The sequence below is a fragment of the Australozyma saopauloensis genome, chromosome 1 (assembly GCF_035610405.1).
Source record: "Australozyma saopauloensis chromosome 1, complete sequence".
Lineage (NCBI taxonomy): Eukaryota > Fungi > Ascomycota > Pichiomycetes > Serinales > Metschnikowiaceae > Australozyma > Australozyma saopauloensis.
The window spans coordinates 2,112,949-2,135,454 of record NC_086131.1 but is presented as its reverse complement, the minus strand read 5'-3'; the positions used below and the strand labels follow the sequence as shown (position 1 = coordinate 2,135,454).

Sequence of the window (22,506 nt, the reverse complement as noted above, 5' to 3'; positions counted from 1 at the left end):
AAGCGAAGCGGAAGGCTGAGTGGTTGGATATGGTCGCAGGGTAATATTCTGATGTATTTGATTCACGGGCTTTTCTATTCAGGCGAGTGGCTTCACTCTTGAGTGACGTCGAGGGCTGTTTCGAATGGCGTAAATAAACAAAGGGGGGCAACAATTGAATGTCGTTACAACAGATTGATAAAACAAAAACGACTTAATTCAGAAACGGTGATCAACTACCAACACGGCTCAGTTTTACTACATTCCTTTTCGTTTCCTAATAAGCGCGTTTAACAACAAAACGCTGTACCCCAGAAAAGGGTTCTAAGAGGATATGGATCCCCTAGAGTGCAGGGCTAGAGCGGAGCGCATTTGACCTCCTATGTTTGGTCATTTAACGGCGCCTGGAATTCACTCGCCTGCAGTGATGCCACACAGAATTACAGAATGCACACCAAGGCGGAGGCCGTAAATTACGAGGCTGCAATTCATACTTACTGCTGGTATACGTTCTCAGAATATATCAACTTTGTGTTTTAGTATTGTTTTCAAATACCAGTGAGTTATATTCTCTCAGTATATTCACCACGCTGCACATCCTCCGTATGATCATTAGGAATTCCAACCTCCAGATACAATCAAAAGCGCAATACAGAATCGTAGCATCTGGAAGGTTATGGTAACGAATCTGGAAATTTTTGGTCTCCTGCTGCATACAATCACTATCTGGCTAATGCACAAATGGGTATTGAAGAATGGTATGTTGAGGTTAACAAGAAGCTTAATTCTATCTGAAGAACAAATTTAATACAACTGATTTTTCTCAAAAAGTGTCATTGAAAAGGATTGAATACTGAACAATTTTCTTGGTTTATCGTTTTCTTTGCTCACTCAAGCCGTTGTATGGAACTAGGCGAAATGAGGTTGTCAGAAACCTTGTACACGCCGAAGGCGGGCAGAAACGCAGAGATTCGAGGATTTTACCGCTGTCAATAGACCAGCGATTCACACAAAAAACCTGAATCGGGAGGTAAGGCACAGACTTGTATGGATTGCTAGGCAAGAAGGACTGCCAGCCGTGGGCGTGAGTCGTGTCAAAATTGACACAACCCTGAAACAACCGTAACCGTTGTGAAAAGACTCTATCGAAAAAGGACAAAGAGGAATTCAGGAAAGAAAACAACAACAAAAAGGCTTGTTATATTAACTTCTGAGTCAAACTGGGTACAATTTTCTGCATCCTGTTCGGCTCAGCTCCTCAGTTTCTCTTCTCCTATTGAAAATAGGCTAATGTATAACTATCCAACATTGAAGGGCTGCCCACGCCCATGCGGCGTTACAGCTGTCTGATAGTCCAAAAAATATCTCACCAGTAGTAAAATTACGGTTTGGGCGGCCTCTGAGCTGAAGTGGGTGGGCTGGCAAAAGTGGTTCAGTACCAGATGTAAGCGCCTTGCATCTAAATATGCATGTTTCACTCGACACAGGTTCTGCAGACAGATAATTAAGGTTCGCGCTGCACACAGTCGTAGGTTGGAAACCGTATTTTTTTTTTGGTGCCGGCTGACGCAACGCGTATAGCGCGTAAATAGCCGCCCTGCCGGTGTAGGCCGTTACCAAAGGCGACGTGATCGTCCCAATCGGGGCTCGCATTTAAGCTTTTTCTCCATGCATGAGAAGGGAGTGAAAAGTGGTCCGTATAAGGATGAAAAACAGAGATATTCAAACTTCAATTATCTTCCTAAGTCTACAAAACCCATAGTCTTTGAATAGCACGATGTACTCTCCAATTTTTGGCTCCATGCCTTCTGACTCCTCGATTGCACCCTTTTTTGACAGCGCAGCACATCCGATTTCTGCCTTTGCCCGACCTTCCTAATTAGGTCGCCCGTCTCTGCAGCCTATGTACAGACTATTCTATCACAAGGGGTCTCTCTATATAAACCCCCATTTAGCCCCCTCCAAATCTGCCAGTCTATAGACCATTCTTTCAATTTCGTTTATGTGTATTGTGAGGTAGCTCAATTTTCCAAGATACTTACTTTACCCTTTCTCTTTTACCCTTCCTCCACTTTTCATTGTTGCAACTGACGTCAGTTACCTACCCTTCAAACAACTTGACGTACCCGTTATAGTTCAACTATTCATACAATCAAGAACAATTTTTCGCTTTTTCTGATTGCTTCGACCTCTGGAATTTTTTTAGATTTCCTGACCGTTTCCCTTTTTGAGTTCCTTTCGTATCTCGTTCTGTTGGTTCCTCTTCTACCATGTTCGTTTCTAGACCTGAATCCCGTCTTCCATCCTTCTCGGAATTGGTTTCCTCGATCCAACACCAAACTTACCAAAGTGGTGTTGTCTACAATGCCCCTTACGGTTACATGCCTATGCCTATGGCTATGGCTCCTGTGCCAATGCAGTCCTACTTCCAACCTCAGGGAGAATTCCCTTCTAGAAGTAGTACCATCACACCATATGCTCGCTCTGAATATGACCTGGTGAGCTCGTCGCCTTCCCTGTCTGTTTCAGAGTCTCCCTTAGGAAGTGTCCGTCTGCTTGATCTTAGTAGAATGACCCCAGAGAACTCTGTCAACTCCACAATGGGTTCCAGTGCTTCTTCTGTGGTGTCCACTCCAAGCACTACTCCGACCTCATCAGTGGCTATTGCAGAGGCTCCTAAAAGAAAACATGCATGCACTGTCTGTGGAAGATGTTTCACTACCTCTGGTCACTTAGCCCGTCACAACAGAACCCACACTGGCGAGCGTAAACACGTATGTCCTTTCCCATTATGCGAGGCTCGTTTTGCACGTCAAGACAATTGTATGCAACACTACAAAACTCACATCAACGGTAAGGGTAGACGCAATAGAAACAAAGCTGCGTCGCCTGGATTTAAACCAGCTCCAAAAGTAGCAGAGACTGTATGGTACACCAAACCTTAAATACGGTTCGCAAAGACGAGGGCACATGCAGGCAGTCCTCTCGTCATGACTACCTCCTTCTGGACAACATAGATGATTCATTTGACATTCCTCTAACATTATGCTTATTGCAAAAAGCCCATCAAATGTCAATCACGGCACCGCTGCTCCACGAATCTTCGAGGTATGGTGTTTGTAGGTGATGCCACCTAGGTGGCATGTCTGCGGCAACGACCTGCAGCAAACCTGAACCCTGTGCATGCATACCTACAGTGGCCCGTATACCTCTCGGATTTTACGAAAGATACATGGAAGCGCACAAGGGCGGACGCTGGAACTTAGCTGCACCTCATTTGATTTGGGCCCTCAAGTTTAAACATCTCACCACACTCATTTTTTTATGAATGCAAATCCGCAATCATGGCATCTCGTTTACTTCTATATCTATATAATTTTAAAACACAATAATATTTCGGATTATACCATTCGTGTACTATTTCACCAAAGCAAACATTATTAGGGTTTTTCTCAGAAGCTCGAGGGCTACCTTGGGCGATGACCCTTTAATGCATTGGTGCATGGCGTTCGATGCGAGGTTTGGAGCGTGCAGGCAACCTTAATTAAGGTTAGCCTTTGCGCGCAAGCTCTCTGGCAGGCGTTTGGGCGGTCACACAACGAATGGGGAACAGCTGGTTACGTTTAGGGCCGAAATTTCGGTCAAGCGTTTGGAGTAGCGCCCTGAGTCAGAATTTTTTAATTCTTTCTTTTGATTCAACGTCTTTGCATAGGGTACATTTTCTTTGTCTGTACCACATTTTGTGCACGTTATTACTCAATTGTCATGATCGACACTAGCTGTATCCGCGTGAATTCATTCACGAAAAAAATTCCTAGTTTCATCACTTTGGAATACAGGTGGAAATTAGCTTTGTGGCCAGTCAGAATCGAGAAGTCATACTAATACGACTGCGTATCGGCTATGCACCGTTGCCAATTCGCATCCTGTCTCTCGTGCAGAGAATCTCAGGATCTTAACAGGGATTTGGACAGGGATTTTGGCAGGGCTTCAATGAGACGCCATCAGGCGAGAAAAATCGTTATAGGCATATTCAGTTCCGAATTTAGATTGACTCCAGCGGATTGAGAGAAATTCCGGATTGAGCCCATAACTCCGTCCGTTTGATGGGACGTCGCGTCAGGATACGAGCCAGGATACAGGTCTCCCACACTGTCGTTCGAGATGTTTCACCTTATTTAGTCATTGTATGTAGACATTCGGGAGGGAGCTTTTAAGAAGTAATCAAGATCGAGCAAAAAGATACTTCAATAGGACCCTGATCTTCTCGAGAATATCCTTGGCTGGTTTGCTTTCAGGTCCAAAGTAGACGTCCGCATTGGACTGAGCGCCTTTGTGCGGCTCAATTAAGATGAAATCCCAGGGCGTTGGAAAGAGCAGATGGGATGAGTTTCAAACCAGTGCGTTCGAATCTGCCATAGGGTTAAAAAAAATAACTATTGAAAAATTGGTCCAAACGCAGGTTCTGCGCAATTCAGGTCAATTGCGGCGTGACGTTTTCGCTCCATTCATAAAACGTGCAAGTGGTCCCAGTAGAAGAAGGACCAGCGTTCCCAATTTGGAAAAATTCTCCACTGTCAACAATTTTCTATGTACCATTGACAGTTTGCTGTTTGATTCGAAATCAGTGTATGGGCACATATTTGTAGATAAGTCGATACAGTGAATGAAAAACAACGATTAGTGGGACATCAGTTCAATTAGTTTTGACTATGATCTCACTAGCACTTCTTTATGGCATTCTGTAGCTCATGTGAGATATGGGTCTGAATACTCAAGGGCGTATCCTAATTGCAATTCAATACGCAACTGTACTGTGTGCGCCTATAATTGCACGACAGACACACGCCTAAAACTACTACCCTACAAATGAATAAACCAGCTTCATATTATTGCTAGTCACCGTTCTTCCTGATCGGATGAAATTGCATCTTAGTTGGTCGGTACAAGTACTGCATGGTTAGTGCATATTTGGCATGCTCAAGCACTGCGTCTTAAATGTGTCTCTTGTCCCTTACTATGGAGGATGCAGGCTGTGCGGAGGGTTCACGCATGGAAAAGGAGTCTGCCAAAGCTGGTTTCATCAGGATTCGAACTCACTTTACGGGCTTAAGGTTGCGAAAGTCTCCTTTACTTGACTTACATTTGTTTGCTTCTTAGATGAAAAATGAACCGATATGGAAGTCAACCATCTGCATAACTAGGTGGTAATGTAAACCCACATTTAATTGAATGCAAATTGTTGCAGTCTGCAACAGTAATCGATGAGTACGAGGTATCGGTTTCTAAAGAGTATCGCGCAATTCGGCAAAATGTCTTGTAGTACTTTTCGTTTGAACACATGATTAAAAGGAATGCTCGTAACGACCATGTCTTTGATGAAAAGTACCTTTGAACATGAACGGTTCCAGAAAAAATGGGATTAAATGCCCGCAAGTGGTATCTTTCTACTACAAGGCAGGATTTCTTGTATGATTGGTGCGAGATAGTTATGAACCCTTGGTGAGGACTGAGAGATGCAAGTCTTGAAACCAAAAAAAAGGAGAATGGCTAGATGCATACGTGGTACAGAGCCATTCTTTCGAACCAATCGGGGTTATTTAGGCGCTAATTCAGCTATTATTTATGAATAGCAGCTAAGCTGTTATCGTTCCGATGAAAAATAGTATTCAGATGTATCTGATCATGGGTTAGATTTACTGGATAAAAAAACTCTTCTGATTGGTATGATTCATTAAGGTGATTCTTTTTGTGGCAATTCAGTAAGTGATTCAGTTCATACTACTTTGAAGAAAGTGCATCACTCACGTATCTGGAATATTTATCTACACAAACGAAGTTTTAAGAGCCAGACATATACATTCGAATTCCAAACTAATTCATGAACATCCTTGATAGTGTAACATCCACGGAGGTGCCGACTGTGTCATTCGCTTGAAATTCCAGTAACCCTTGCAAAGCCTTAACTTACGTGATTTGATGTGTTCCATTGGTCGCGTACCGTGCACAATTTCATAAGGCTATCGAAAGATATTCAATTCATTTGAATGAATGGTTAAGTATCATTATTGCAAAGAGGGACGAGGTGTTATCTTTTACCGAATGAATGGCCATGAGACCAAATCTTGATATCTCGATTCAAAAGAAATTACACAACGAGCAGGGTTCTTCCTTTGAATTTGAGGAGGAATAGTTTGGAGGAGCAATGGTCTGTAGCAGCTGACATATCTAGCCACTGCCTTAGTGATTGCCATCATGCCTGCCATATTGACTACCGGATTGAGAGCCATATTGAGTCATGAATTTTGAAGAATGATTGCACTGTTTCCTGGCCAAAGGAGTCTATATATTGAAGATGAATTTCACAATGAAAGCTTCTTGTTTGTGCAAGCAGATTTTAAGGATTACAGTGACACGATCACGCAAGGTAGACAAATCAACTTCTGAATGAGCTATGCGATTAAATATCGAACTTGCGTAAGTATAAATAGCAAATATTGTTCAGCAAATATTTCGTCGCTGTCCTAGACTGAATGCTCAGATTGTTTCAAGACAAATAAATACTATCCCTGGATGTTAATAAGAGGAAGAGCTGATATGAGAAGCTCGTCACTTGTATTGTTTTGCTATTGTATTTATTCGATTTCTTTAAGAAAGCTCACTCTAATATATCGTGGCAGCAAAGCTGCTACATCCGTGCTATACCTACACAAACACAAACACAGCCAATTCTGATTAGCAAAAATAACTACCGAACAAAACAAGATATATAAGGCTTATTCAACGCAAGCGGAAAGTTATCCGTGCAGAATTTACTAACAGGCCACAAGCTCAATGACATCTAGTTGCACAGGAGAACATTGAGCTCCAATCAGTTCATCGTACAACTTGTAGAAGTCACCTGAAGTACATTGATAAAACAAAGTTGACCCGCCAAGACTCAAAACTCCATTAGGAGTCACCAGCCAGCCGGCGGCATAAATGGCGCCATGTTGAGGTGTTGGTCCGTCGAACTGGAACTGATGATTGCTGACAATCGACCCAATACGATCGCCCTCCAGTCTTAGGATACCGTCCTTCAAAGACAATTGAAGAACAGTATCTGTGGTACAAGCAACAGGTACCAAGGCTCCAACAGCTTCCACAGCAGCATTGTCACTAGCCTCAACCTTATCGCGCTTTTGGACCAGGCCGCCATGAGGGGAATGCAAGCCATATGATGAAACAAAGATATTTCCTGAATCTTCTTCGGACGTAGCTGCAACCTCGTCGTTCAGCAGATCTTTTTGAGTGTTTTGCTCTGTAATAGAAGTGTCACCGCCGCCGAGCTCTGGAGAGTCAACCACAGCTCCAGCAGCCTCAATTCCGCCGACAGTGGAGGGAACCAAATAGAACTCCTCAACAGACTTGTAAGGGTTGGGAATAAGTCCGAATTTGAAGGGAAGTGACGCATGGGATCCAGGTGGAGGCAACGAGTCGGGTTTCAACACCAGCCAATCGTCGTGGTTGTCCGGTGAATAGAACCCGAGCGCAAGGGTCCAAAGAATGAAAAACGAGAAAATGAATAGAGACATGATGTATTCCTCGGGGAAAAAGATGTTTACTGAGGAGAATGGTATAAATCTGAGAATTGCAAATGGGTGCAAACACAGACCACAGACCAAGAGTGGGAGTGCAGATACTCACCCAGATCCCAGTTACCTGCAAGTCACACAGATTATCTCTCTTCGCAACTCCACAGTCCCTTAAATCAATAAAAACCACATCATGTTTTCGAGAACTTTTGCAAGAATCCCTCGTTCGGTATGTACAAGTAATGGATACAATATCCAGCTATTGTATGAAAGCACTTTCTCCAATCAGCGCTCATTTCGTATGGTTTTCATACTGTCCAAATTATCATGAAACTAACCTCAGATCCCTAGAAACTTCCTCTTTGCTCGTTCCCTTTCGTCCGAAATCAAAGAGGCCATTGACGGTGCTGTTGCCGCTACCCCGGTCGTTTTGTTCATGAAAGGTACTCCAGAGTTCCCTCAATGTGGGTTTTCCAGAGCCACCATCAAGATCTTGGGACAACAGGGTGTTGACCCCGCCAAGTTTGCTGCTTACAACGTTTTGGAGGACGCAGAGTTGAGAGAGGGTATCAAGGAGTACAGCAGCTGGCCTACCATTCCACAACTCTACGTGAACAAGGAGTTCGTTGGAGGATGTGATATTGTGATGTCTATGGCCGAGAGCGGTGAGTTGGGTGACTTGTTGGAGCAAAACGACTGTTTAGTACCCGAGGAAGGCGATGCCGATGTGGCTGCTGATGTGAAGCCAGCAGACCGTTCCTGATGTATATAGTAGGGTAGCATATAATATAGCCAATGATAGGATGCGGATTTGTAATACTGGCGGTAGGCAAACTTCAAATAATTGGACAAAGTCTTGGATAGTAGTAAAATACAACTAAGATGATGATTCTCTGTGCGAGGGTATCCATTTTAGTGTGCTGAGACAAATCGGGATCTGCGTTAAAGTCTGCCATTGATGTTTACCATATACACACAAATAAAAAAACTATAAAAGGAGTGAATTTGAACTTCTCACACTATCAAGCCTGGCTGGTACTTTTCACAGACGTTCTTCTCTTCAACAAATTCAGGTCGTTCAAATTGAGCGTAAACTTCATATCAGAAGCACCATTGCTCATGACAGAGGACGACCGCAGAACAGATCCGTCTTCGTTGTATGTGAGTTTCAGAGAGTCGGTTGAGGAGTTTGATGAGAGCGAGATATACTTCGAGCGTGTGGGGGTGCCAGCTTGTTCGCCTGCAAACACCTGACTCTCGTCAGGAGTCATATCTAGCTCCTTGAAGCGCGCTATAAGCTCTACCTTCCCATCATCATCTGATTCGTCACCAAAAAAGCTACCATCACTATAATCATTGCCTTCATCGTCTTCATCTTCGTCATCATCATCATCATCAGAAAATGAGAAGTGGCCTTTGTTTGCAAGGACGTCTCGGAAGCTGATGTCTTTTGGGGCAGGAGTTTGAGGAATCTTTGTGTGCAACGATCCATCTTTGAATTTGGTATTTTCATCAAAGTGAATTTCAGTATCACGTTGCTGCAATTGCGCCAACAGCTTGAGATTTACATGCGACATAGCCGGATTGTTGAAGACCTGCTTTATTGCAATACCAGGACTCACAAGTGCTCTCATCAGACCGTTAGGCGTGGATGGGTTTCGATAGGGACTTGCGCTAACGCTTCTGCTGCTTTGAGGGGTATGAGCCGTAGCAAAATTGATGTTGTCAGGAAAGTACTCCTTTGCCTCCGGGGCAGTTGCCTTAGCTACCCAAGGATGTGCATAGATTTCTTCAATAGTAATTCTATCTTCGGGATTGACTATCAACATTCTTGTGATGAGGTCTTTGGCCTCAGCACTGACCTCATCCCACCAAGGCTCTAGGAAGACAAAATCAGCTTTGATGATCTTTTGAGTGAGCACGACGTGGTCTTCGTCATAGAACGGAGGAAATCCACAAAGAATAGTATAAAGAAAGCAACCGAGTGACCAGATATCAACTGCCTTGGAGTAGTAATTGCTCCGCGAAGTGGAGCTCTTGAATCTCTTCTTGGTGTCCACACCGCAATGAATCACTTCAGGAGCGGTATATCCGGCAGTACCACAAGGGGTTTTGAGGTTATTGGCTCTTTTGGTGGAAAGCAGATCGTACTTGAGCTGTTTAGCCAAGCCAAAGTCAGCCAACTTTATAGCACCAATACAGCCACCGCCCACGCCTGGAACGAATTTTCCCTCGTCTACTTTGGACTCATCATCTGATGCTCGAAGAGCAGCTTTAGCATCTTCCTCCGAACGCACGTTGAAAGGAATTGTTTTGAAAAGTAAGTTCTCGGGCTTGATATCTCTGTGAACGATGTGATTTTCATGCATGTAGCGGATGGCATCTAAGAGCTGATAAAAGACGTGCCGTGAGAGCAGTTCCGAGAAGTAAGTGTACTCGATAATCTTGTTGAAGATCTCTCCTCCGTCACACAACTCCAACACTATAAAACAGTTCAGGTCGGTGTCAAAAGCCTCAATGAGGCGCAAGATGTTCGGGTGTGGGCCGGCATTGGCAAGAGTGTTCATGACATGGATCTCGTTGGAGATATTAGCCAATTGTTTTTGGGAAAGGTTCAGTTTGTTGATGATCTTGATTGCAACATCCTGCCCGGTCTTGGTATTTTTAGCCCGGTAAACGCTCGAAAAGGCACCCTCACCCAAAACAGGACCTAGCTCATAGTGCAGAGGGAGACTTGGAGCCAGTTCTAGCTGGAACGTGGCCGAAGATGTGTTTGGTGTTTCAGGCCAGTCAGACATAGTACACAAATGAAAACAGAAAGGCAGACCTCAAGGAAAGTGTGGAGAAGAAAAAAGAGAACAGAAAGACGAGCCTATATGTGGATCTTGAATCTGAATGCTGCTGCTAGACAGTGGAGTGTGACAGCAATACGATTGGGTCTCCACGTATTACGTCAAAAAAGGAAAGGTGACAGCCGCACAAAAGAAGGGTGGAAAAGGAAAGGAAAGACGGAAAAGCCGGGGTAATTTAAACCGCGCGTAAACACAGAAGAAAACGTACGATCCACGTTTTGAGCCAGACTCAAGCTAGGGGCGCAAAAAGATTTACGGCCAGAATGGGGGGAAGCCGAAGTGGGGCGGTAATTATACGGCAGAGAAACAAGTACCGCAGCTGACAGTTAATTCAAGGAGAGTCTTGCGGAGACCAGCTTCACGGGGTTGGATAGTCGTGCGTTCTGTAGAAGATACAAGTATCTTCAAAAGGACAATAGTAGTGGACGGAAAAAAAGCGTAGGAGTAGGTAGAGAACTCCTGTTTTGGTAGTGGGAGCGTAGGTGCAGGTCTTCCTGAAGCAGAATGATGCAATCTGCTCTGGATTGGGTGTGCCTGCAGTGCTGAGGTTTTAGGACAGACGATGGCTAGTGGTTCCGGCGGCCGCGAGGTGGCTCGGGGTGGACCAGGGGGTGAATTGGGGATGAGCGAGAAGATCCGAGCAAATTTAAGAAATTTGGATGGCGATCTATGTTGGACTCATGGGGTTTTATTTATAATGTCACATTGTGGGTGCTAGTGACAGTGAGGGGTGGAGGAGATGCAGTCTGCTGAATATAGAACACCAACTAGCATCTAAGTCACGGATGAAGTATTTATAATTCTGATGGAGGAAGAGAAAAAAAGAAAGAAAAAAAGTAAAGAGCAAAACCATAGATTTGGAGTTTTTTCTTGTTTGAACTTATGACATTTATTTCGATCTCAAAGATATTGTTCATGAGTTGCCAGATACTAATGCTGGCGCAGCAGCCCATCCCAGCAATTGGCAACCGGTGAATGCCTTTTGAATAGATACAAGATCTTGTTGAAACAACTGAGAGGTAAAGAGAAGAAGAATATACTATATTTACAAATCGCTCTGTTCCATTCCTCATGCATTCTTTTGAAGTTCTATTCTAGTTTTAAAGGTCCAAATGAACAAAACCAGTACATATTAGTACATATTAATTGCCGGTAAAATTGAAGGTACAATGAAACCAGCGGCGAATTCGGATTGACATCTGTAGAGCCGTTCCCACAAAAACAATTCGCCAATTTGCGATTGATTTTCTCCCGTCCTGTTCTAATCTTAGACAACCAAGCCAAACCGCGAATCACGCGTAACCGTTTTTGATGATACAGTGGAGAAAAATGTCCCAAATAGGGATGCGAGAAGACGATTTCTTGGCTATGATTCCGCATGCGGGAACGTTTTGGTAGCTTTGCGTCTCAGACTCAGGGCCCCTAAGTGAGTGATGTCAGTTTGCATGTCTGATGTAAGCAGAGGATTTGCAACAAAATCAAGGAGATATACTTATTGGATTTCCGAAGCGTTGAAAACAGTCGGAAGGGGTAGAGACTCGTAATTTCTGTATTTTTGTGATCAATGTAGGAAGGGTGGAGTACAGCTTCTCTCGGCCACTATCTGAAAGGCCTTTTCATATTGAGGTTCTCGGACAGGGAATACGTGGTAGGCTGATACAATGAGTAATCTATTAGCCCCAGCAATGAAAAAAGTTCTGCGAGACCAAAATCACTTTGAGATGAGATTCGTTCGTAGTCGCCATTATGAGTTGTATTTGTTGCATTGAGATCCATAACGTTCTATTGTCGGACCATAAAGTCTGTTCACATCTACGTAAACGCTTTGTGTGCAAAAAGAGTTTCACGAAAATAATTCAAACTCCGTGATATGTATTCTGTATTCATATTTTGATTAATTCAATACGCTTGCACACATCTCTTTGGATAGATTTCCTCTGGGGACCTATAAGAACACCACAACGAATCTTGAATACAACACAAAAAAGCCTCTTATATCAAAAGCTCCCCTTATAACAACAATTACACAAAGCACATTAAAATTCAAAAAAAAAAATTGACCCTTAGTGTATCAACTCCATCTCATCGGATCAGTCCACGTGACTAACTCATCGCCAGTCAACTATCGATACTAAACTCAAAATACCGAATTCCATTAACAATGGCTAGTCGTGCCCCTAGAAAAGCCAAGCCGACGGCAAAGGTGGATACTGCTGTGTATAAAGAGCTCAGTGATATCGCAAGGCTCGGTTATTACAATGATTTGCAGCCATTAGTCACATTTATCCAGAATCTGGGATTGAAGCGGACCTTAGACTTTATCAATAGCCGAAATTCAGCTGATGATATGAAACTAGTGTCTAAGACGGCGCAATCTTTGGGTGACTTCTTGGCCATAATCAATGTTTCTTTGTCCGATGAAAGTACCGTGGAACAACAGGTCCAAAATAGACTAGCGATAGAAAGCGAAAAAGATCGCATTTCCGACTTTTACCGCGAATTATTTCTGCATTTGCGTGTGTTCTACAAGGTGTTCGCCTCGAGAGAACCTCTCCATGTGAACAGTGTAATTCACCTTTTACTGGCCGTAGTGGAATACAACGACTTCAAGGTATTCAATGAATTCACCGACAGCTTCGACTTCCGTAGTACGGCAGTCCATAAACTATTTGAACCTACAAGGGATGACTTTGACCGCAAAATTATCAGTGACTCGTCTATGCGTGCTTCGTTCATGGAATTCTGGATTCTCCTCTGCTCGCGCTGCAGCTCAGTCGTCAGAAAAGATTTATTGACGAACTACAAATTAATGGGTAGCTTCTGGAAATATCTCGAAATGGATAGATTCGAGATCCTTACAAAGGTCTTCAAGTTCCTCAATGATAAAGTTTTAAACGAACCCATGTTTATGAGAGCCACAAAAGCAAAGATCTTAAACGAAAATTGTTTGCTCCATGTGAGGCCATTATTTGAATTTTTGAAACCAGTAAACGATCGTGAGTTTGATAACGACGATGAGGGTGAGTTCACAACATTCAAAGACTTGTTCAACGAGTTCATGGATACTCTTGCAACAAGCAAAAACAAAGGTATTTCTTTTCCCGAAAATGAATTTGGTGCCCCTCTCATTATTAACAATGTCTCCTTCAAGATCAATAACAAATTGCTCTATGTCTTGCTTACTACCTTCAGACCATGGGATACCTACTTGCAAATGCAGTTCGTAATGAAGGTTCTCAACAGCAATCCAGAGCTTCTTGCTCCTTATATGCATTGGATTGTTTCAAGCTCTGGCGGTTACCATGATCCTTCTTTAACTTCCTACTGGATAGGACATACCTTGCTTTATACTGAGATCCTCAAATCACCACTGTTTCCAGCAAAAGTGGACAATATATCTTTGTTTCCGCTCAACAGTTCCATTCAAAGTGCTATTTTGGAGTACCCAAATGCTTTGGTCCAGCAATTAGGACTTCAACTTATCCTGTTGCAATTGAAGAAGTTGTCTTCGAAAGGTGTTACACAAGCTGTCATTGAATCAGTATTGAGTTCTCTTCCTCCGCATAGTGCACTTGTACCATTTTTACTGCATGACAATAAGTTCTTGAAAATCACAGCTACCCAAATTTTAACTCAATGGGAGAATATCGCTCCGGGTTCTTCTTCTTCTGCAATTGTTGCTATCATCAGCAAAAAGCTTCTCGATTTTGATTTTAACTCCTCCGCTTTTTCTGGAATGGAATTGGTGCTTTTGGATAACTATTTGTCCATTCAATCTAATAACGACCTTAAATGGTGGAACAAAACTGGTACAGAAAACTCTTTCTTTACCTCTTTGTTGAAATTATCGCATTTGGACACTCTTCGACCAAAAATTCTCAGAATTCTTCAAAAGTTAACAAGAACTAGTCTCGCTTTCAATCAAAGTCTGACCATTGAAGACCCTTTGCTTATTTTACTTGATACTATGCCACAATCTATACAAGAAGCATCTGCGAAGAAGCTATTCAATTGCATTGATGAAACAATCTCAAGATCCATTAAGACCCCTTACAAGTACTTGGACAAAAGTTCGGCAAACTATGAGAAATTGAGCATTTTTGTGGTTGTCTTGTTTGAGCAACTCAAATTTATTCCAGAATACAGCCAGGAGACAGCTATTCACAAGTGGCTCAACAGTTTTGTACAGGGTCTCGTCATCATTGGCGAATCGCAGAATGGAATCGAAAAAGCAGCAAAAGACAACGAGATCGACATCAAAATCAATTTGAAATCCTTGAATCTCAAATCTAGGATCATGTCTAAAGTTGATTTTGCTGAAACATGCATCATTTTCAACAGATATTCCAATCAGAAAAATCACGAAACAAGTCTTTTTAATGCAGCTACAAAAATGGGACAATTCTTAACAACTGCATCAAATGACGATCCCCGTCTTATTTCTTACGTCATGACACCTTCTTTGTGGACGGTCTTTAGCCAACTAGGAAGTAAAACTTTAAACGAAGCTGAGCTAGTTTCCTGTTACTTACTAAGTGAGGTTCTTCTGTCTTGTGTCTTGAAGCCTGAAGTCACACCAATGAGCATCTTTATATATGAGACTGCTCAGGCTCCTCTTGACTCCAAGTCTCAGTCTGTAATTTCAAAGTTTTTGTTCCTTCTCTCGGACAGCCAAGTCGAATCTTTGACCAAATTGTTTGTCAATGACGAAGTTACCGTGAATGCTTTTAAGGAGGCGGTTAAAAGAAGCTTGCCTCTCAAACCAGACTACAAATCCTTGATGCAAATAGAGTCCTCTGAGGTTGTTCAAATTTTGCAATCAATTCCTTCAACAAGAGAGCAGCTCGAAATCATTGTTGGCTACCCACGTTTTGCTCACTTGTTTGAAGGGGCATCACAAGACACCATTGATTTCCTTCTTCTTCAGGATGACTTGAGTGATGCTGTTTTGTACCATGTGGCATCTTCTTCCAGTGCAATTTTCGAAAAGTATAAATCCAGAATCGTTACTTTAGCCGAATCACTCAAGAATTGGAAACTCAGTTTAAAAATTGTCGCCGCCCAACCAAATGCTTTCGATTGGAACAAGTTTGCTTCCATCGCCTTCGATCATATTAAATCTGTTCCAAAAAATGCCATGATTGCGGAATTTGTGAATTTTATTGCAGCTGGTATGAAGCACAGTCGCGCAAGTTTTGTTTCGCAATTCTCCACATGGATTAATAGGGCAATGTTGTACATCACAAAGAAGTTTGCGGAATCGTCCACCCTCAGTGATCTGTTTGTGGCCTTCATCGATTCAATTGGTAACATGTTCAATGAGTCCAGCCTATTCAAGGAAGTTTCTGTGGACATTGCAGTGACTCAGTTTCAAGTCATCTTGTCTCACACTGTCTGGGTCACGAACACAAATTACCTTTCATACTTGAACAAAATTCTTCTTGTGGCTGGCTCATCTAAGATGAATCCGGAGAAGCTTCTTCAGCTTTTTGTGGCCAACGAAAAAATGGTTCTCCTCTCATTCCCAACCCCAGAGACAGCCCTGGTTAGATTTGAGTCCGCTTTGATTATTAAGACTTTATTTGAGCTCAATCCAAAAGCGTGCTCGACTCTTGCCCTATTGGAGCGTCTCGTGATGTTGTATTTAGGGTCAACTCGTGTTGAGGATGTTATTCTCAAGTCTGTTCTCATCTCCATAGAAAAGAGAATCTCGAAAAGTTGGGTCAACCTAGTTACTGGTTGGAATTTCCTCAATGAGGTTACAAAAGAAGAAGCGGAGCTTGTTGGATCCGAAAGATTGTTTATCAAAGATAAAAGCTCTCTTGTTGTTGTGTTGCAGAAAAATTTTATCAAAAATACGATCTACAACATCAACGAAAAGCCTATCTTTCCAAGTACCTCAAATTATTCTGAAGCGAAGTCACACGCATCAAATTATCCTGTTTCTCAGTATCATGACACGATATACGACCCTGAGTTTTTGCTTCTTTTGATCGTCAGTAATGATGAATTGGTTACACACGCTGATGAGAATCTAACCGTTAATATAACCCTCTTGATGGAGTCGGAGCTTCTTCGTTTTGTTGTCACAGCTTTGGCAAATCCAAGATGTAAACCAATCTGCACAGTGATACTCCATGGAGTATTGAAGTTCTTGCAGTCTCAAGGAACTTCTATAAAGGACAAACTCATTCAGACCATTTATGTTTCCTCCATCTTGCATACTATTCGAGTTGCTGACCATCTGACTCCTATTGTATGGTATATCATTGGCAGTTTCTCGAGTATTTTGGCAAATCCCGGCCATCAATTGTATGAGTTGACCTACCAATACCTTTCATCGCATCCAGTATTCAAACAGTATGATTTGCCATTGTACCTTGTTATATCTACTGGCGCTTTCAATAGTGAAGAGGCAGAGGGTGAAGTCTACTTCAAACAAGTCCACTGGATGGTGGATGAACTTCGTAGGGGAATCTCAAGCGAAGAGGATTTGAAAGCTCTTCATTATAAAAGAGTTTTGGACTGGGTTTTGGACCTTCTTCATTGTAAATATGTGACCACCAATCTCAGAAACAAGATCTTGAACTTGGTTTATGTCATTCAGACGGTTGACGCATACGGCCCTGATTTATTGGTGGCTCAGAGTGGTACCCTTTCAACACTTCATGCTCTCAAGCAGTCGATTGAGAAAGACACACTTGCAGACATGCAACTGAAACTCAACATCGATGAAATTGCTCTTCGTTTTGCCATTGCAGGTTCTCGAAAGAGACTTGCTGAGTTTACTCTGAACGATGTTGCAGCTGCCGCCAAACGGATTCATCTTGCATAATAGCATAATTATAAATATCACTTTAATCTTACGCAATAGACGAAAGACAATAATTTTGTGACCCATCTGGCATGCGTTTTTTCTTTGGCACAATAGGATTGATTTTAAATCAGTGCCCAGAACCGCTAAAAAAAAATGTGAAAAATATAATAAAAAATTATACACCCACTATTAGAGCTTCTCCATTGCATAACATAAATAATTTCACAAACAATCTTTCTTTGTCCTTATCTCCTCAACTAGTCCTTATCACAGATCCCAACTTTGCACCCGTGCATCCCACCTGGCCTAAGTTAGCATTGTACATTTTTGTTTTATACCAAATACACTATAGCAAATTCATTATGAGTGTAAGTAATTTCAACGCCACTAGTCTCCTACGATACTAACTGCAGCTCGGTAAGCTAACCCACTATGGTGTGGATCTCATTCTTATCTCCGTGATTTTGGCAGGCGTTCGCCGAACTTCAGGCAGCGCAGTAGACATTGGCTCTGTTTCTAGCGAGTTCCGTGGTCTTCTTGGGAGATTCTTGAATATCGGAGAGTACTGTTTCGATAAAATTCTCTCGTATGCACAGCTGAGTCACTATTTCAAGCAACTCACTCTAAGCTCTACTCTCAAGCAGAAAGCTTTCGATTATGTGAAGAAACAGGTTCAGGATGTGGAGTAAACGGTCAAGTATTTATATATTCGTGTATTGGAAAGGTTATGATTAGTTATGGAACGATCGAGGAGTTGTAGGTAGTATAGTGTTGAATGTAGTATTGATGCGTCAGTCCTGACTTGTGAGCAAGTAATTGGGGATTGCGTACTTTGAAAGTCAATGTAAAATGAAAGCATAGCAATTCTTGTCGAGCACTCCTTAAGTCAGAAGTTCCTTGATCTACTGTCCAAGTCTGTATTAAGACGTAACTCATTCCCATCGAACGAACAAGACTCGAGTTGAAGATACAGAGGGATATAAAAAATTCAATCCCTGGAATGCACTGATCCAAACCTTATTTTATTAAGGTTTTTTCTTTTTTGCCTAAAATATTTTAATTTCCTTCCTCTTTCCAATCCGTTCTTCCCCAGATCCTACCTTTGTCCAGAAACAAGTATGTCATTTCTTTCTCCGGACCTGCCCAGTACAGACTCCGACTAAACTGAAATTGCACATTAATCAGCAGCATTCTGCAGTATCAAGATGCATCGAGCTGGATAAGTGCCAAGCTCGTGAAAAACTGATACTAACACACTCTGTAGCTTCACAAAATGGAATTACAACAATTGCTTGCCTTGACATTTCGTAATGCCGTAGAATTGGAGCAAAAGTGCGATGCAGAGCAAACTGCAGCGTATCTTCGTACTTTGTCTCCGAAAAAGCTTGCTGCTTTTGGTTTAGCTGTAGTAAATCTAACAGTTGCAAATGTAAAGTCGGGCTGGGCTGGAGGATCTTTAATTGAATTGCAGCCTGATCCAGCTACCTCTAGCGGAACAGATGAACTCCCCCTGTCCTCGATGAGGGTCGGAGATGTGGTGCAGTTGGATTTGATGGCATCGCTGGATGAAAGCCAAGATTCTGCTGTCGAGGGAGTAATAACCAAAGTTACCAATAAAACGATCAATATTCTAGTCAAGGACGGTGGCGAAGGCATCAACGATGAGAGATTGGCCACGTATTATAATAACACTGGAAGAGATTCTACTCGTGTTTGGATTGTCAAGGTCTCCCACACTGCCACATACAAGCGTATCTACCAAGCGCTACGGAAACTTGAGCATTTGAGCGATGGGAACAAATCGGAAATGCTTCGTCTACTTTTAGGTGAGAGTCGCTTTAGTCCAAAGTCCAGCCCTAAAACTGAGATCAAGTTTTTCGATGAGACTTTGAACGAGTCTCAGCGTAATGCTATATCCTTTGCCATTCACTCCTCGCCTGTAACGATTATACATGGTCCTCCGGGAACAGGGAAGACGTATACCCTCATAGAGCTAATCAAGCAGCTAAAGTTCAACCACAAGGAGAAGGTTTTGGTGTGTGGTGCATCTAATACTGCCGTAGATAACATTTTGGAAAGACTCTCTCTGACTTTCAACTCAGCATCTACCGATGCACCGAAGAAGATCTCGAAACGCAAAGCTGTCGCTTCCAAAAATCGTAATCCAGAGAAACTTATCAGAATAGGTCATCCCGCCAGGGTCTCGGCTGCCAACCTTCGCCATTGTCTTTTTGTTCTATCAAAAACAAGCTTTGATGGCGAGGGAGGTGATAGTCAGGAAGTTTTAGCAGACTTAGAGAATGATATCAAGAACACTTTGGCATCTATCAAAACGTGTAAGCGTTACGGGGAGAGAAAGGTCCTATACACAGAGTTGAAACAACTCAAAAGAGAACAAAGGGATAGAGAAAAGAAAATCACCCACGACTTGTTGCTGAACGCTGAGGTGGTTCTCTCGACTTTACATGGCGCGGGAAGCAACGAACTCTACGAAATGTATAAGGATCAATCTCATGGCGTCGACAACCCACTATTTGATACCATTATCATAGACGAGGTATCTCAATCTTTAGAGCCGCAATGCTGGATACCATTGGTGACGCATCTCGGATGCAAACGTTTGGTAATTGCTGGAGACAACAAGCAATTATCGGCAACTGTAGAATCGAGTGAAGAGGCTGCAATACTTCGCAAAAAGGGTGCAAGCATCGCAGATCTTGAAATTACACTATTCGATCGATTGATGGATCACCATAATGGGGATGAGTACCGGAAACTACTTAATGTCCAGTACAGAATGAATCAGAAGATTATGGAATTCCCGTCCAAGGAACTTTATGATAATGAACTTAAAGCAAGCGAGACAGTAAGGGACATTTTACTACTGGACTTGCCCGCTGTCAAAAACACAGAAGAAACGTCTGTACCTTGCATCTGGTACGATACCCAAGGGGGTGATTTCCCTGAACAATCCGTTGATACAGAAGCAGCAGTAGCTATTTTACAAGGAACCGGCTCAAAATACAACGAACTTGAAGCTATTGTTGTTCAACAACACATAGATAAGCTAGTGGCAGCTGGTGTTCCCCCCAGTTCGATTGGAGTGATTTCACCATATAGCGCGCAAGTGTCTACATTAAAGAAGTTATTAGCTCCAAAATTTGACCATCAAATAGAAGTGTCAACAGTGGATGGATTTCAAGGCCGAGAGAACGAGGTGATCATAGTCTCGCTTGTACGATCAAATGATGATTACGTAATTGGATTCTTGAATGATCCAAGAAGACTCAATGTTGCGATGACACGGCCAAAAAGACAACTTTGCGTCGTGGGCGATATTGAATTATTGCAAAGGTGCGGAGTTAAGTTTTTACAAGATTGGGCAAAGTATGCGGAAGATCACTTCGAAATACAGTATCCAGATATTACAGATTATTGAAGCAATATTTGGGCTACTTGTTTTGCGCATGGGTCTTTTCGTGCATCTTCAGTTTCTGATGCACATCTCACTTTTTGGGTCGGTAAAGCAGTACTACAAACAAACGACTGTTAGTGGTTTTTAATCACATGACTTAAGTAAAATCCTTATGGTTCTAAATTTTAATAGCTCAGTTCACTCCCGTGCCTTCTTACAGTCTGGACCTTTGATGATGTCAGTTCATCGTGTACATGCAGCTTGGCTCAAAATCATCGGCTTCAATATTCCACAAATGAAACTGAATTGGAAAACTCCACTCTTACTAATATTTGCTTTTAAAAAACTACTGGCTTGAACTATTTCATTTCTCATTAACTGTCCGTAAAGGTTGCAATTGACAACAACCCCATCCTTCTGTTCCTGTATGCAATCGTTTCAGTTGCATACACAGGGACCTTTCTCACGTCAGTTTGCATACAAACTAGACAGATAGTTTAACGAAATACTCGATGAAGGTGTATGATAAACAATACACAAAGTAGTTTCCGAATATAGCCAAACAGATCCCAATGATACGAGCAATGATTAGAAGTTTCTTTTTTCACTGCAATCAAATAGTTATCGATACGTTGGTTAAATTTTGTCAGAGCACTCAACTTGTCGCCTAAATCTTCGGGGAAACAACTGACCAAAGCAGAGGACAATATGACTGGGTACTTTGCCGAAAAATGAATTGAGACTGCAAAAACCTCTAGATCGGAGTTGGTAATGGCCGCCTTGACGTTGTGCAGATGGAATATGAAGGACCAATTACTATACCGTCTTGGGAAATATGATTTACGAGATGGCAGGGCGTCGAACAAAGTGACCACAATTAAGCGATTTGGGAATGAAAAACGGAAGATTGTGGAGACACAAAGCAGATGCAAAAAATTATAAAGCTCGAGACAAGAGAAATTACCGGCCTCGAGGAAACTCAGCCTAATTCCCATGGGGTTTGACACATTTGTTCTGGCCCCGTCTAGAGCCAGCCACTACGAAAAGGGACATCGGGCGATCTTCGGTGGATAGATTCCAGCGTCAGCCATTTTCGGCACACACAGTCCTTTCCCGATGATGAATCTGATCAAAATCAAGAACGGAAAAGTGTGACGTTCGGGCGCCATGTAATTACTTTGCCAAATAGGGCAAAGCAAGTATTTAGAATTCAGCCGAACTCCGTTAGAGGCTGAACAATTTGAATTAACGTTGACATGAAAAAGACAAATTTACAGACACATGCCCAAAAAGGCCTCAACTATCGACATCGATTCTGCACCATGATCACATCGGTACTCACCACAAGTTTCACACCAACAGTCCAGACCAAGGGAAGATAACACATATGTATTTATGTATGGGGGATAGAATCTGGTCTGGACTGGGATTATCAAAACCGAATTATCGGCTCGTATTTTTGTGATGCGTGCCTTTTGTTAGTAAGTTTTGCCCGAAGCCAATCTATCCCCTATTAGGTAGATGGGCATAACGGCGAAATTGGACGTGTTGCAGCCAGTGCAACAAAAAGCAAGAAAGAAACAAGTCAACCATGACAAAAAAAAGAAACTCATAAATGATTCGTCTTGATAGAAATGACTTGAAAAATAAATACTGGTGTGCTATTTTTTCGGCCCCTTTAGGGGTGTTTTTGTGTCCTTGGCTGGTTCTAGAATCCACAGCCTCTCGGCTCTGTATACGCGCACATACCAACCACCCACTAAGTAAACCCCCCCTTCATGCGCGGCGGCTATTGATGTTTGCATTCCACCAGAAACGTGCCTGTGTACCGGCTGCAAACCGTTGACGATAGAGCCAGCGCGTATATAA

At 42.5% G+C, this 22,506-nt stretch overlaps 7 protein-coding genes across 7 annotated transcripts; 4 read left to right on the top strand and 3 right to left on the bottom strand.

Moving 5' to 3' along the window:
• Positions 1-2,249: 2,249 nt before the first annotated feature.
• PUMCH_000927 (uncharacterized protein) lies at positions 2,250-2,924 on the top strand (the record flags this gene model as incomplete). Its single annotated transcript, XM_063020001.1, has 1 exon — positions 2,250-2,924. The coding sequence occupies one exon, from the start codon at positions 2,250-2,252 to the stop codon at positions 2,922-2,924; it is 675 nt and encodes a 224-aa protein (XP_062876071.1).
• Positions 2,925-6,794: 3,870 nt separating this feature from the next.
• PUMCH_000926 (uncharacterized protein) lies at positions 6,795-7,553 on the bottom strand (the record flags this gene model as incomplete). Its single annotated transcript, XM_063020000.1, has 1 exon — positions 6,795-7,553. The coding sequence occupies one exon, from the start codon at positions 7,551-7,553 to the stop codon at positions 6,795-6,797; it is 759 nt and encodes a 252-aa protein (XP_062876070.1).
• Positions 7,554-7,989: 436 nt separating this feature from the next.
• PUMCH_000925 (uncharacterized protein) lies at positions 7,990-8,316 on the top strand (the record flags this gene model as incomplete). Its single annotated transcript, XM_063019999.1, has 1 exon — positions 7,990-8,316. One exon carries the CDS (start codon positions 7,990-7,992, stop codon positions 8,314-8,316), a length of 327 nt encoding a protein of 108 aa, XP_062876069.1.
• A 259-nt stretch (positions 8,317-8,575) lies between these two features.
• On the bottom strand, positions 8,576-10,351 carry PUMCH_000924 (uncharacterized protein; the record flags this gene model as incomplete). The annotated part of the gene is made up of 1 exon (XM_063019998.1): positions 8,576-10,351. One exon carries the CDS (start codon positions 10,349-10,351, stop codon positions 8,576-8,578), a length of 1,776 nt encoding a protein of 591 aa, XP_062876068.1.
• Positions 10,352-12,566: 2,215 nt separating this feature from the next.
• Positions 12,567-17,240, top strand: PUMCH_000923 (uncharacterized protein; the record flags this gene model as incomplete). Its single annotated transcript, XM_063019997.1, has 1 exon — positions 12,567-17,240. One exon carries the CDS (start codon positions 12,567-12,569, stop codon positions 17,238-17,240), a length of 4,674 nt encoding a protein of 1,557 aa, XP_062876067.1.
• A 1,255-nt stretch (positions 17,241-18,495) lies between these two features.
• PUMCH_000922 (uncharacterized protein) lies at positions 18,496-20,661 on the top strand (the record flags this gene model as incomplete). The annotated part of the gene is made up of 1 exon (XM_063019996.1): positions 18,496-20,661. The coding sequence occupies one exon, from the start codon at positions 18,496-18,498 to the stop codon at positions 20,659-20,661; it is 2,166 nt and encodes a 721-aa protein (XP_062876066.1).
• Positions 20,662-21,134: 473 nt separating this feature from the next.
• Positions 21,135-21,632, bottom strand: PUMCH_000921 (uncharacterized protein; the record flags this gene model as incomplete). Its single annotated transcript, XM_063019995.1, has 1 exon — positions 21,135-21,632. The coding sequence occupies one exon, from the start codon at positions 21,630-21,632 to the stop codon at positions 21,135-21,137; it is 498 nt and encodes a 165-aa protein (XP_062876065.1).
• Positions 21,633-22,506: the final 874 nt, after the last annotated feature.